This window comes from Rutilus rutilus, assembly GCF_951802725.1.
Source record: "Rutilus rutilus genome assembly, chromosome: 21".
Lineage (NCBI taxonomy): Eukaryota > Metazoa > Chordata > Actinopteri > Cypriniformes > Leuciscidae > Rutilus > Rutilus rutilus.
In genome coordinates, this window is record NC_140226.1 from 12778398 (window position 1) to 12792226 (window position 13829).

The 13829-nt window shown below is 40.0% G+C and overlaps 1 protein-coding gene across 7 annotated transcripts in view; it reads left to right on the forward strand.

The window, feature by feature from the left end:
* Window positions 1-13829, forward strand: part of ralgapa1 (Ral GTPase activating protein catalytic subunit alpha 1) — a 73349-nt gene that overhangs the window by 12707 nt on the left and 46813 nt on the right. For 2 of the 7 annotated variants that reach the window (XM_084392733.1, XM_084392734.1), the window contains exons 7-20: window positions 734-849; window positions 1168-1306; window positions 1461-1669; window positions 2498-2743; window positions 3132-3302; window positions 3950-4075; window positions 4229-4377; window positions 4488-4611; window positions 5544-5781; window positions 5936-6100; window positions 6690-6830; window positions 8241-9488; window positions 12338-12462; window positions 13606-13819. In XM_084392733.1, coding sequence (XP_084248859.1) covers window positions 734-849; window positions 1168-1306; window positions 1461-1669; window positions 2498-2743; window positions 3132-3302; window positions 3950-4075; window positions 4229-4377; window positions 4488-4611; window positions 5544-5781; window positions 5936-6100; window positions 6690-6830; window positions 8241-9488; window positions 12338-12462; window positions 13606-13819 — 3411 coding nt within the window. The remainder of the gene's footprint in view (window positions 1-733; window positions 850-1167; window positions 1307-1460; window positions 1670-2497; window positions 2744-3131; window positions 3303-3949; window positions 4076-4228; window positions 4378-4487; window positions 4612-5543; window positions 5782-5935; window positions 6101-6689; window positions 6831-8240; window positions 9489-12337; window positions 12463-13605; window positions 13820-13829) is intronic. The other 5 variants (XM_084392728.1, XM_084392730.1, XM_084392731.1 and 2 more) reach the window with 4 other exon arrangements.

The window sequence follows — 13829 nt, forward strand, 5'->3', positions numbered from 1 at the left end:
AAGCTGTCATACGGACCCAGGAGTGCACCGGGCTACCGAACCCGAGACTAACCTGTTAGAGGTGGTTGCACTTTAACTGTAGTGTGATTTCCATGCATGTGGGAGAACTCGCACTTGGGTGCACACTTCAGTCAGTAAAGTAACCTGCGCATACATATTAGCCGAAGATGACGTCACTAATTCAACAGCGCATACTAGGGGATGACAGTGGTGGTGATTTACCTTGGATACGAGGGAGAGTGAGAGTGCAGTGTCATCGTGCAGAGTGCAATCAGAGCGGCAAATGAATGGCTCATAATCCGCGGTGTCCTCAAAAGAGTCCGTTTGCAAGCAGCAGAAAGCCACCTTCATGTGCCACATCTACATTAAACCCAAGAGTCGTTCATTCTGCTGAGCATAATAGTATAAAATAGTAATAAAAAACATAATATATTTGCCTGCATTCTGTTTTCTAGCATGTGCTGTGCACGTTTATGATGACATAAGATGAATGCAAATGCACATAGACTCAAGTGAGAGTGAAGCCAGACCAATGCTGCCAATTGCACTTAGACCGCAGCAAACGTGCCCCCTAACCACAACTACTTCTGAATGACCTGTTCTGTAGCTCAGTTTCAATAAATGTTTTTTGTGGACTGTGCTGGGAGCTTTTTGAGTTTCTCTGCATAGTAAATTAAACTCACATCTGATGTTATATCCCCTTTAAAACATATATTTTTGTCCATTGCTGCAGCTCAAGTGACTCCAGAGGAGATCAGCCCGCTGGTGCCTCCTCAGTCAGGTGATAAATCCCAGGAGGATCTCACTGGCTACTTCCTGGAGGCTCTACTAAAATACATGGTAAACCAGGTACTCCCCTCTTGCTACTAACACTGCTGATGCTAACACGGCTGGCGCAGACCCAACGCTAAAGCTGTGGAAACCAAACTTACTTGCCACTGACCCCAGATCTGCATGCAGTTGATGCCAGAAACCCTTGCTGCAGTGGTGTGTTTCCCTGGCGCTACAACGGCTGCTCTGCTTCACACCCTCCCCAACATAAACAACTGCACCACGCACTGCCTGCCTCCACCAACCCCCCTGTCCTCCACAAAACACAAACAGGCTGTTCTGTCCCAGCTGCTGTGTATGTGCTCAGCTTGCCATGTGTGTTCTGTGCCCCTACAGGCCAAAAGCCTGGAGTGGAAGTGCAAGGAGAACCATGAGAAGGGGTTCGCCTTCCTGTTCGCCAATTTCAAAAAGTATTACCTGCCCCATATCTTCCCCAACTTCTCCAAGGAGACCAGTTTGTACAATCCAATTCTGGGTAAGAGTTAATGAAAGTCCTTCATGACAAAGTAAACATAATTTTTTTTTCTTCTCATTGTTTTGGATGAGCTATTTTTGCTGTGACAAAGTTAGTTTTAATTGCTCTGGATGATAAGATGTCTAATTTGGATTTGTGTCCTGTTTTATAATAGAGGTTCCACCCATGAGACCAAAGCCTTACTACATAGTTGTTAAAAGAGACCCAGAGACCAATGAAGCCCTGTACTGCACTAAAGAGAACTTCCTCAATGCCAGAGTCATATTTATTCGCTGGCTGGTCTCCTTCTGGCTGGAGCCACGGTCAAACACAGGAACAAACATCCCTGGCATGGAAGGAGAAATCGTGCCAAAGAATATCCAGGTAGCAACACAGATCTTCACATGTATGATGCAGTAATGGTTGCAAAGCACTATTAGGGTTGGTCTGACTTGGCTTTTAAAGTGATATTTCCCTCAGAAATGAATATTCTGTCATCAGTTACTCGCCTTTGTGTTCAAACCCATAAAATTTGGTTAAACTTCGAAACACAAATAAAGATATTTTTAATAAAAACAGAGAGTTTTATGCCCTTCCATTGAAAGTCCAGGTAACCAAAATTTTGAAGATCATAAAAAGGTCATAAAGGTGTCGTAAAATTAATCCATATGAATTGAGTGGTTAACTCCAAGCCTTGTGAAAAGAGATATGATTGCTTTATACGATGAACAGATTTAACGTAGGCTTTAATTTACATCTAGCCAATGATCAACACACACACATACATCCATACATAAATAGAGCACATCACACATAGTAAACATGGAAACTCAAACATGCAAACCAATGAGGTTCGTTCTAGCATGTGATGCACGCTTGAAACAGCTTCCATTGTTTGACGAATGTGATGCTTGATGAATAAAAGCCTAAATTAAACCTGTTCATTATATAAAACGATCATGTCTTTTCACAAGACTTGGATTAAACCTTTTGATTCATGTGGATTCATTTTACAACATCTTTTATGACATTTTTTTATCTTAAAAGGTTTGATTTATACCTGGACTTTCAGTGGTGTTTTCAATGGGTGAACTAAGGTTTGGATTAGTAACCAAAATGCTGCTCATTTAACTCCAGGTTGCTCCTGAGGTTGTCTCAGCACCATTGAACAAGCAGTAAACGTGCATTTTTGCAATCCTGCTGCTGTTTCAGAGAGCAGCGGTGGGCCTGGCTGCCCGAGGGGAGGATGGCGGCCTGAGACCAGATGGCCTGGATGGGGGTGGGGTTGGCGAGCCGGAGCAGTCGCACTCAAACACCAGCACCCTGACAGAGAGAGAGCCCAGCTCCTCTAGCCTTTGCAGCATGGACGAAGAGCACCTCACCGACATCGAGGTGGTGCGCCGGGTCCTGTGCTCCTCTAGAACCAATGTCAACTTTATCACTGAGATCTTTCGACAGGTAATCCTCCCACATAGAACAGAAGCGCTTCACTAAATCTAAATATCAATGACTGAGGAAGAAGTCTGGATCATTTTGAAGAAGTGGTTATGAGAGGTTGATTGTTCTTTTCGGGGACTTCTGTGTCCTAGTGATAGACAAGTTCACAAAGAGGAACATGAATGGGGATTTGTACAGCCCATAGTTTGAGGATCTCAAAAACCCTGTTTAAAATGGTGCACTTAATGTTTACTTGTGGTCTTGGGGACTGGCAATGACTGTCAAGTTTGCACACATGAAGTGGAAAGATGGCCAGCTAATGAATCTCATATCTCATACTGATTCCTCTAATTATATACTATACACTGATTCTGTCTGTGATTATAAGTGAGTGTGTTATATTCTGCAGGCGTTTCTGTTGCCCATGTGTGAGTCTGCAGCCATGCGTAAGGTGGTGCGGGTGTATCAAGAGTGGATCTCTCTGCAGGATAAGCCTGTGTTTATGAGAGAGCCAGAGGAAGACCGATTCACAGGCCAGCTGGACTCTGCCCACGAGCAGAGAACTGATAAAGAGGAAGAGGTAGGTGTCTCTGAACTGAAGTTTATATTAGAGGAATGCTAAGACGGTTATTAGACGCTGAGTCAGCCTACACAGCTTGGTCCCTATTTTCTTTGTACCAGATATATTATGTGGTGGTATTGGCTAATATCCACTTTTTTAATTTTTGGCGTCAGTCTGGCAAGGTTGCTGCAAGGAGCTTATATCAGGGCTTATTTTTTCCAATTCATGTGTTTACTTTTTTTATTAGTATTTCTAAGTCAAGTATTTCTAAGTCAAGTATTAAATAGTCACACACTTTTCTATATTATATTATATTATATTATATTATATTATATTATATTATATTATATTATATTATATTATATTATAACATATTATATTATATTATATTATAACATATTATAATGCCAATGGAGTTTTAGTTTAATATATATATATATATATATATATATACACACCCACATTATATTACATTAATAAATAAATATAATTATATCTGTTATTATATTTATATTTATATTTTTATATTTGTTAAATATATAAACGTAAAACAACATACATTTTTAATATTGAACATCCAAATGGTTGTCAAGCATAACAAAAATATATAGCTATAGTACTGCTCTGTTATTGTTCACCAATCAATGGTTATCTTGTTTATGCAGGATATTGGGCTCACAGTGTCTGTTCACAATCAAAACCCTAATTGGTGCAGGAGTTCTGGGAATAAATCCTCTGATTCTGAGGTTTTGGAGTACAACGTCCATGCTGGTGTCCAGGCCACACTACAGGTGAGCCCAGGTGTTGGTGTACAGGAAACTAGTGGTTCAAGATCCAGAGTTGTAACTGAAAGGCTGTGGGTTCAAACCTTGCAAAGATCACTTATGCAAAACAGGCGTTTGTCATCTAATCTCATTTCTCCCACAATCCCTTTCTCCTTGCAGGTTTTCATCACCAACTCCTCTAACGTCTTCCTTCTAGAGGCAGCCAATGAGCTGAAGTCACTTCTGGAGGAGCATGTTGACATGTGCAAGCGTGTGCTCAACATATACCGCAGTCTGGTTATGCATGAAACCATGAACCAGAAGACCTGGTATGTCCATGCACATTACACTTCATTACTCTGGTCTCAGGTGTCTGCTTGAAAGAAATCTGCACAAGCTCTTGTCCAGCTCATCATGAGTGTGTTTGTGTCCATCACAGGGAACAGGTCTTGCTGGTATTGCTAAGGGTAACTGAGTGTGTGATGAAGAGGCCTCCATCCATAATGCCTCATGGGAAGAAGAGTAACACTTTATCAGGCCGTTTGGCAGGGGCCATTTTTCAGGTACCACCCACCAACATACCACAACAGTCAGCTTTTTTAGGCAAGAGCTGAGTCTTTGTGGTAAGCAGCCACACCTGTGAAAAAAGCCATGTTTTTGTTGCGTTGTGCTGGATGGCCCATAGGAAATTCTCATTGGTCCAAAATCACGCACCACATACTACACATCATAAATGTTCTGACTGGCTGTGGTTTTGTTGTTTTGCACAGTATTTCACTTTCAGTAGAAATCTTTGAAGAATTATTTGTTTGTCCGTGTTAAGGCCCGTTCACAGCAAGATATAGTTCTAAAAATCATTCTAAATATAAAAGAATAGGGAAGCCCACACCACAACTATAACTGCACAGAAGAATGATATAGTTGGAATCACTTTCAGAACGATTTAATTTTTTTTTTAAAACAATGACAGCCAATCAGAATCCATCCTGCTTTAAAGAGCTTGAGCATTTAAACTCAAATGTGACAAAACTGCAGCGCGTGCTTAGAATAAATGGAAAGATATCGTCCGCTGGTGTGGATGCTAATATAGTTATCTTTATAGTTATCTTGTTTGATGTGAGCGTGTCTTTTTATTGTTAACTAAAACTATTAAAAATTTGTTTTTGAAATAAAGATAAAATAAAATAAAATATAATATACATATTAGATGAAAAACTTAAATAAAATAAGTTTAAATAGACATCTTACAATTACTAAAACTGAAATAAATATAAATTAAAGCTGAATCTAAAAAAATTATAAAGAATCAGCATATAACAACATTTTCTAAAACTTCAAATTAAAATACTGAAATAACTGAAAAAGAAAAGCTAATTAAAAACATTTATTTGGTATATAATATAATATATATAAATAATACTACAATTATTATTTCTAGTTTATCTGTTAAAGGTTCTGATGTAGTCCACACTGTGTGGTCTGTCTTCCTGTTCAGACTCTGATTGTGGCCTGGATCAAAGGGAATCTGAACGTGTACATCTCTCGGGAGCTGTGGGACGACCTGCTGTCTGTACTCTCCTCTCTCACCTGCTGGGAGGAGCTGGTCACAGAGTGGTCCCTCACCATGGAGACACTTACCAAGGTTCTAGCACGCAACCTTTACAGCCTGGACCTGAACGAGCTGCCCCTGGACAAACTCAGTGAGCAGAAGCAGAAGAAACACAAAGGCAAAGGTGAGTTTATATAAAAGTTCTAAATCACATGAATACGTTTGTGCTTGCACATAGACTAAAGTAGTTGCATAACATCTCAAGCCTTTGAAACATACCAGCTTCACTATCATAAACGTATATAAATCATATATTATATTTGTCCCACTACCTCTAGGTGGTGCCCACGAGGGCCAAAAAATCACCGTCGATCGGTCGTTCTCCAAAGGCTGGAGTCGAGACCCGCCAGGCCAGGCTGTTGCCATGAGACAGCGCAGCGCTACCACTGCTGGCTCACCAGGCATCGAGAAGGCCAGAAGCATCGTCAGACAGAAGACTGTGGGTGAGTGTGTTTCAAACCCTTCCTGTCAGATTAAATCTATGATGTTTAAAAGAAGAGAACAAGATTGTGTTAAATGATGTCCTTTCTTAAGGTGCAGTCACATTAGCGAAGTTTTGCGGGCAAAAAGGTCTGTTGTAAATGATGTAGAGATGTATGAAGCACAGCTCACACAGAAATCACTTTCTAACCAAGATGATTTCTGTTGGTCAACGTGGCAAATTTGCTTGACCGTCTTGAATTGTTGCGAATCTTTAACACGCCATGTTTCTCTTAATAAGTTCACAGTCTAGATTTTCCAGAGACTTGATTTTCATGTGTTCACCAGTCAGTGCTGATTTAAGATGCACTGATAGGCTCCTTTCTTTACCTCTTCTCTGTGATGCTCACTGCTTTCTGCCATCACTTTCTCTTTTTCTCTTTCTCTCTCTCTCTCTCTCTCCACCTCTCCATCATGTCTTTCTCTTCCCTAACACCTCCCGTGTTCCTCCATCACTCCTTGTCTCTCTCTGCCCCATTTCCCTTCTCTATCCGTGTTGTTGTCGTCATTCTTCTCTTTTTCTCTCTGGGTGTGTGTGTGTGTGGTCTGTAGCTCTGCGTAGTTGCTCTACGGGGGACAGTCTGCTGTCCTCAGCCTTTATCCGCAGTGCTAAAAGCGCACCTGTCCTGATCCACCCCGTACACCCTCTCCTGCCTGATTCTGTCCTCACTCCCCTAGCTGACGAGCTGTCAGGTAGAGCCCTCTACGCCCGTATCGGCACTCTCGCCTCTGACTGCGTCCCGGCCTATGGATGTGCATGTATACGTATGTGTGCACACTTCCTATAGTTAGCAGCACCATCCTGACACTTTTATTATTGTATTTGTTTAGTGGTTTTCATTTATTAAACCTGGATGTGTTTTTCATGTGTTTAATGTGGAAGATTCCCTTCTCGTTCACCATTGCTTTAAAGCCTCGTGCACTTACGCAGTTGCTTTCTGATAGGATGAATCTCAAGACAAATGTCAGGAAAGGATTTGGTCACATTTATTCCTCAAATAACAAGAATAAAAAGTAAATTATATTTAGCTTGAAGACAAGAATAAAGAAAAATAAACTATTTTTATATTTTATTTATTTACTTGTCAAACTGGAAATGTAGGGAATTACAGAAGTGTAATTTTCAAGCTTAGAAAAATCATGGACATTAATAAAATCCTAAATATCATTGAAAAATGTTAATACCTTTTTTTTAATCAATATATATATATATATATTGGCTCATGTTTTTTGGCTATAAGTACACTTAGTCTCTATAAAATTATAGGAAACACTTTATAATAAGATTAAATTTGTTAACACTAACAGTAGTTAATTCAGTAGTTATCATGAACTAACAATGAACTGTAATTTTTGAAGCATTTATTAATCTAGGTTAATGTTAACTAATAAATATAACATGGTTCATTTTTCATTTGTCCATTCATAGTACATTCATGTAAATGTATTAGTTACATTTATCAAGTTAATTTTAACTTAAATATAATTATAAATGATATGTATGTATTTTTATTTTTTTAAATGATTTTGGGGTGAAATGTGACCCGGACATATTTCTTTGTATGCACTTCACCCAGCAGTCCTGCATGTGTGTTTATCTTTACATTTTTCCTTGTGAATCTACAGTATTATCTTTCTCGCATCACATTTCACTCAATATAATCCCTCATCACACCCAGAACTTTTGAGAAAAATACCCTCTACAGGATTTACCCTTTGTCTGCATTTCTTCATCATCATGATTATCCGAATTATTTAGGAGAATGCCCAAATGTAATAATTCATTTGTGTTTTAAAAAGTGACTTTTTGCTTGTGATCTGATATTCTTAGTTTAACCTTTGAGATTCAGTTGTAAATTTCATCTTGATTTCATTTTGTTTTACATATGCATGTATTTTTTTGTTTTTGCATGTAAAATGTGGCCACAGTGGATCTGTTAATATGATAATACTTTCTAGGTCCTTTTATCACCTTTAGGTATCTAATATTTGAAGACTTGTTGCTTAACTTGTCATGTTAAGATAATATATCTGACCATATTAATGCATAATCAAGCTTGCATCCTTAAACATGCTGATTTTTGCATATCTGTTCGTGTTCAGACCTGGAGGAACCTCCCATGGTCCAGCGCGGGCCGCGGATCCGCCACTGCTCTCAGAGCGAGGAGACCCCGTCGTCCGAGGTGTTTTCTGCCTCCGGTGAGCTGGAGCAGCCCCCTCTCCCCCGCAGCAGCAGCGCCTCTGACATCATGGAGCCCTTCATCGCAGAACGGGTCAAAGGTGCACTTCCTGTCTCTGACAGTCCCTCTCACTCCTCCCACTTTACCACCACCACTTCTGAGTCCCCCCACAGTTCCCAGACCCCACACCAGCTTACTGACCCACACCAACCCCCCGACAGCCAGGCATCCCTGGAGGTGGGCGAAAGCATCTATGACCATCTCTGCCAGATGTCAGGGCAGCAGCCCCCCTTTATCCCCGATTGGTCCTGTCCGGCCGCGGCCTCGACCAATCAACCCGAGGGCGAAGGGGAGGAGGATGTCTTCAGCGCTTTTAGGGAGTTTTGTAGCAAGGAGGACGTGAAAGTAGAAACAGGTGCAAATAACAAGCAGGTGCAGTTTGAGGGAAGTGGGGATTGGGCGCTAGAATGGGATAAACAAATGGAGCAAAGTGAGAAGAGTTTTTACGAGTGCTTAGGGGAGTGCGACTGGGATTTGAGTGATTTGAGTTTGAGTACGCAGCCAACAGAGGGCAGCAAAGTCACGCAGCTACACCGACAGAACGCCACAGACAGGGTTAGCGAGAGCGAGCTTAGTCCGCAGCCTTCCCAGTTTGAACCGAGGCCCAAGCTGTCCCATCTTGACCCCAAAAAATGCCATAGCGGTGGGGTCCATGTCAGCTTCCGCCCATCCACAGAGTCCGTGCAGTTTCACAACCCTCTGGACCCCAAAGAGGCACACTGGAAGACCCGACTTCGCCGTCTCGGCCACTTCAGCAGCCACTCAGTTGGGGCGAGCGGGGCAGCAGCAAAGGGCGTGGGGGAGGGGGTCACCAGTTGCGATGCGGTTGAGCGCGATAAAGGCTCCATCAGCGGGGCTAGACGTGGCCGACTCGGCCGTCCGACTCTCCGCCCGCGGGGATCCCGCTCTAGGTCTCAGGAGTCAGGTTGCAGCCCTTCACGACAGCAGCAGGTGATGTTGGGCGGTGTGTATAAGTCTATGTTCCACGCTCTCTCCAAACCCAAGGCCCAGGCGGTGTCGCCCCAGCGTCAAGGCAAAGCGCCCGCTTCTGAGGCTCACCTGAAGGACCTGTACACTCAAGTAATGGGCTATTTTGGAAGAAAAACATCAGGTGAGGACTTGATCGGCTCGATGTCAACATGGAAGACATGAAAAAAGCGCCTGTGCATTTTCTCTTTTTTTCTATCTTTTCTTGTGACTGTTTGATTTTTGCTGAATGTGGATTGAATTGAAGCCTTTTTTTGTATTTTCTTTCAAAGTAGCTCAATTCCAAAAAAAAAAAAAAAAAGACTCCCAAAAGACCAACGGCCCCCCACCTGTGGGACGGCTTCCCCTCCTCCTCAAGCTTCTGGGACCTAATCTCTGCTGCCCCTCTTCCCTGGATGCTGCATGCGACCTCATGCCTACCTCCCCGCCCTCTGTCAATCTCTCACACACGTACACGCACACACATACACATGCTCACTGACACATTCATAAAAACACAATGATCTTTAATATAACCTAATGTTATGTATTTTAATCTATATAGTTGTTAATAATGTCATTTTTAAAAGGAGTAGCGCACCCAAGAAATGAAAATTCTGTCATCTTTTATATCCTTATTTTGTTTTCTGAGTGTCCTTTTCCATTATGGGCTTCAGAAATGACAAAAAAGCACCTTATAATCTAGTTTTTCTTAGCCATTGATTACTCATCTTGATTATTCTGGGGGATTTTGACAAAAACAATGTTGGTACCCTGGCTGATTTATGCCTGTCGTGCTTTCATATTCTTTATTCTATTCGGTGGTTTATTTGCAGCAGTGACATAAATGATCAGGGTGATTATTTGCTATTATGATTTCCAAGGGCATTTTTACTTTTATGAGGGGATATTTTTCTGTATATTATTCTTACATGTGATCAATAACTTCAATTCTAATAATAACTCACTATAGAGGTGTTGTCAATCAAATATGAATATTGCAATATGAAATAATTTAAAAAGCCTAAATGACACTTGAAATATGAACTAAGTGGTGGCATGAATACATTTACACATGCACACGCATATATAATACACACACGCACACAGACATGTTTTTTTGGGACATACTCGATCACATACTCGATCACAAAATAACATTTATATTATCATAGGCAATATATATATTGCACACCCCTACTTATATGATGCTTTTTTTTTTCATTTTTGAAGCTCAACAGTTTCTCATTATGGAAAAAAGCACTCTGAACTTTATGCAATACATCATCTTTTGAGTTATACAGGGTTTTGAACAACATAAGGATGTGTATATGATGACAGAATTTTCATTTAAGAGTGATCAAACCCTTTAACAGTATACAGTTGTACTTGCCATAGTTGCAGTGTTTTGAATGTCCAGTAGAGGGCAGCACTATCCCTCTCAAAGTAGGCTGTTTTTCAAGCTAAAGTCAATAGCTTGTGTTACTGTGTGTTAAAAGCTTGCCGGCTTGTCTGTAGTGAAGTAGCAGGCATCACCTCTTAGAACGCCTCCTGTGTACAGTTCAGTTGCGCAAGCTGATTGTTGATCAGGGGCTTCATGACTTAAACACAGCTTGTAGTCTACACTAACAAGACTTCTAGGATTATCCAATGCCCAAAGTCACCACCCCACCATACCAAGTGAGCTGTCGTGTTCGTATGATTTGTTTTTAACCAGTGGCTCCCTAACCCTTTGCTTTGGGATGAAGGCTGCCTCGTCTTGTTGTGGGTGGCTCCTCTAACATACTCACTGCTGTCTCACTTTAACATCGGTCACCATAAAGGCTAACTAACTCCTAGGTTTGGACTTACAGGGTTTGCTCTGTCTCTCTCTCTCTGTCTGTCTGTCTCTGTTTGGGGACTGCATGAACTGTGAGTAACTGCATTGCTTCACTGGATGGAATCAGTTTTGTGGTTGGCTTCCATTTAAAGATTTTGTTTTCCATTTTTGTGCTCTTTTGTTTAGCGATTTATGAGTTTAATGTCAAAGGAGTTTGGTTGTGTTTAAAGGACAATAGTGTCGAGTTTCGTCCACTCAGTTTATCACCACAAATATTTTATGATCTTGTTGATTGATGCTCAATGCAGGTTCAAGCATCCTGTTACTGTGTTGGTGAAACAAGAAACGTTTTTAGCGTGATATGAAAAACATTCACTTCCATTCAAAAGCTTGAGGTCAGTAAGATTTTATCAAAAGTGACAGTAAAGCCATTTATAGTGTTAAAAAAATGTCTATTTCATGTAAATGCTGTTCTTTTGAACTTTCTGTTCATCAGAGAATCCTGAAAAAACATCATGGTTTCTATAAAAATATAAAGCAGCACAACTGTTTTCAACATTGATAATAATAAGAAATGTTTCCTGAGCAGCAAATCATCATATTAGAATGATTTCTGAAGGATCATGTGACACTGAAGACTGGAGTAATTCAGTTTCGCTATCACTGGAATAAATAACTTTTTGAAATGCATTATTAAAATACTGTGATTTTTAAATTGTAATAATTCACAATATTACAGTTTTACTGTATTTTTGATCAAATAAATGCAGCAGCATTGGTGAGGAGAAGAGACTTCTTTAAATCTTACCAACTTCAAACTTTTGACATGCTTTCGTCCTAAAGTGATTTATAAGATACATTTTATTTATTGAATGTGAACAGGTTGCTATTGTAAAAAAAAAGTCAAATGTCAAACATGAGCAACAAAATTTTTTAATGACACTGTTGTCCTTTAAGAAAATTGTGTTTATTTACTCACTGTCCCCAAACTTGTATAAACTAATTCATTATTATACTCAAGATATGTACTGTACCTGTAGACAGAGGCAGACACCACTACAAAGAGGAAGTCAGTCAGTCCATGCCACTCTACTAGGTCATCTGTGTTTGCACTCACACTTTTTGTGAGGTCTCTGTAAAAGTACTGATGTGTCGTTTTGTGCCTGTTGTCTTAGTCAATAAAGATGAGCTGACGCCGAAGATGAGGCCCATGTCCAACGATGCCGGCAGCAGCAACCCTAATGACAGTGACCTCATGGACGAGTTCATCCAGGAGAGACTGAGGGCCAGAGGCACTTCTGTATGTCCATACACACATTCAGTATGCATAGTGTCTAAAACTACATCGAGTTAAGTGGTAGTTGATGCACGTGCTTCAAGCTTGAACTGCTCAGATGGTAGGAAAATTACAAAATTAACGCATGTCTGAGGGCATGATTAATTATTTTGGTTGCATTATTTTCTATATAATAAATCATAGTAAATGATTGCATTTAATTGTCAGTCTTAATAATTATTATATACAAATGAGTAGGGTTGGGTATCGTTTGATAAGGTAAAAATAAGGTTAAACAAAAATTCACATTTATTGATAATTAAGATAGCAGCGACTAAATTTGATATCTGTCTTTTGTTGTTTAATTAACATTATTATAGAGATGGCAGCAGGAATTTTAGGCTGCTGTCACTTTAGAAGCTGCATGGATCCAGACCAGTATACTGTTATTCGTTTTCTTTGTCAACGGTTTATGTTCACTTAAGACATAACCGACTGTTTACGAGAATATTTTGACATATTTTTGTGTGTATTTGTCCGTACAAGTGCAAAAACATGCAGAAGAGATCTCAGTTCAGTATCACGCACTATTCAATATGGGAGGCTGCTTTCTGTGCACACGTTTTGGATCTGTGCGCAGCAAAGAAATCAGCGCACGGGTTTTCTTGTGCTTGAAAGGTTTAAAGTCATATTAAAATGGACACAGGAATCGATAAGAGCAACTGAAAAAGTATCCGATTCCTGAACTTAAGTATCTGATTCCTGAATTTGAATAGATTTTCGATTCCCAACCATGCAAAAGCAAATATGCCGTTTAAAATAGTTTGATACTACAACATGGCTAACCAAAAGTATCTCATGTCAGCTAAATACTGCATAATTTCAACTATATAATCCAGTTTTTCATTCTGGTCTTGAGAAGTAATGTAGTTTGACACTGATATTCTGCTAATTATATGTACAAAAATGTAATATATTTATTATATAAATTATACTCAACTACTATTAAATTTTTTATTCTGTTCTTGAAATTGTAGTTTGAAAGATTCTGCTAATTATTTATACTAGAATTTAAATATATGCTAAAAAAAAGTATAATTTAATATACTTTATTATTTATATACAGTATTATTAATATATGTTATGATTTTCTTATGTTCTTTTTAGAGCATGACGAGGCGTGGCAGTAGCCCGGGAAGTCTGGAGATCCCCAAAGATCTACCAGAGCTCCTGAACCGCCAGAATGCCACGCGCCCTGCAGACGACCCCGGTGTGCCCTCTGAGTGGACCTCCCCAGCCAGCGCCAGTGGAAGTGACCTCATAAGCTCTGACAGCCAATCAGATTCCTTCAATGCTTTTCAATATGACAGCAAGTTTGAAAGTAAGTGGAT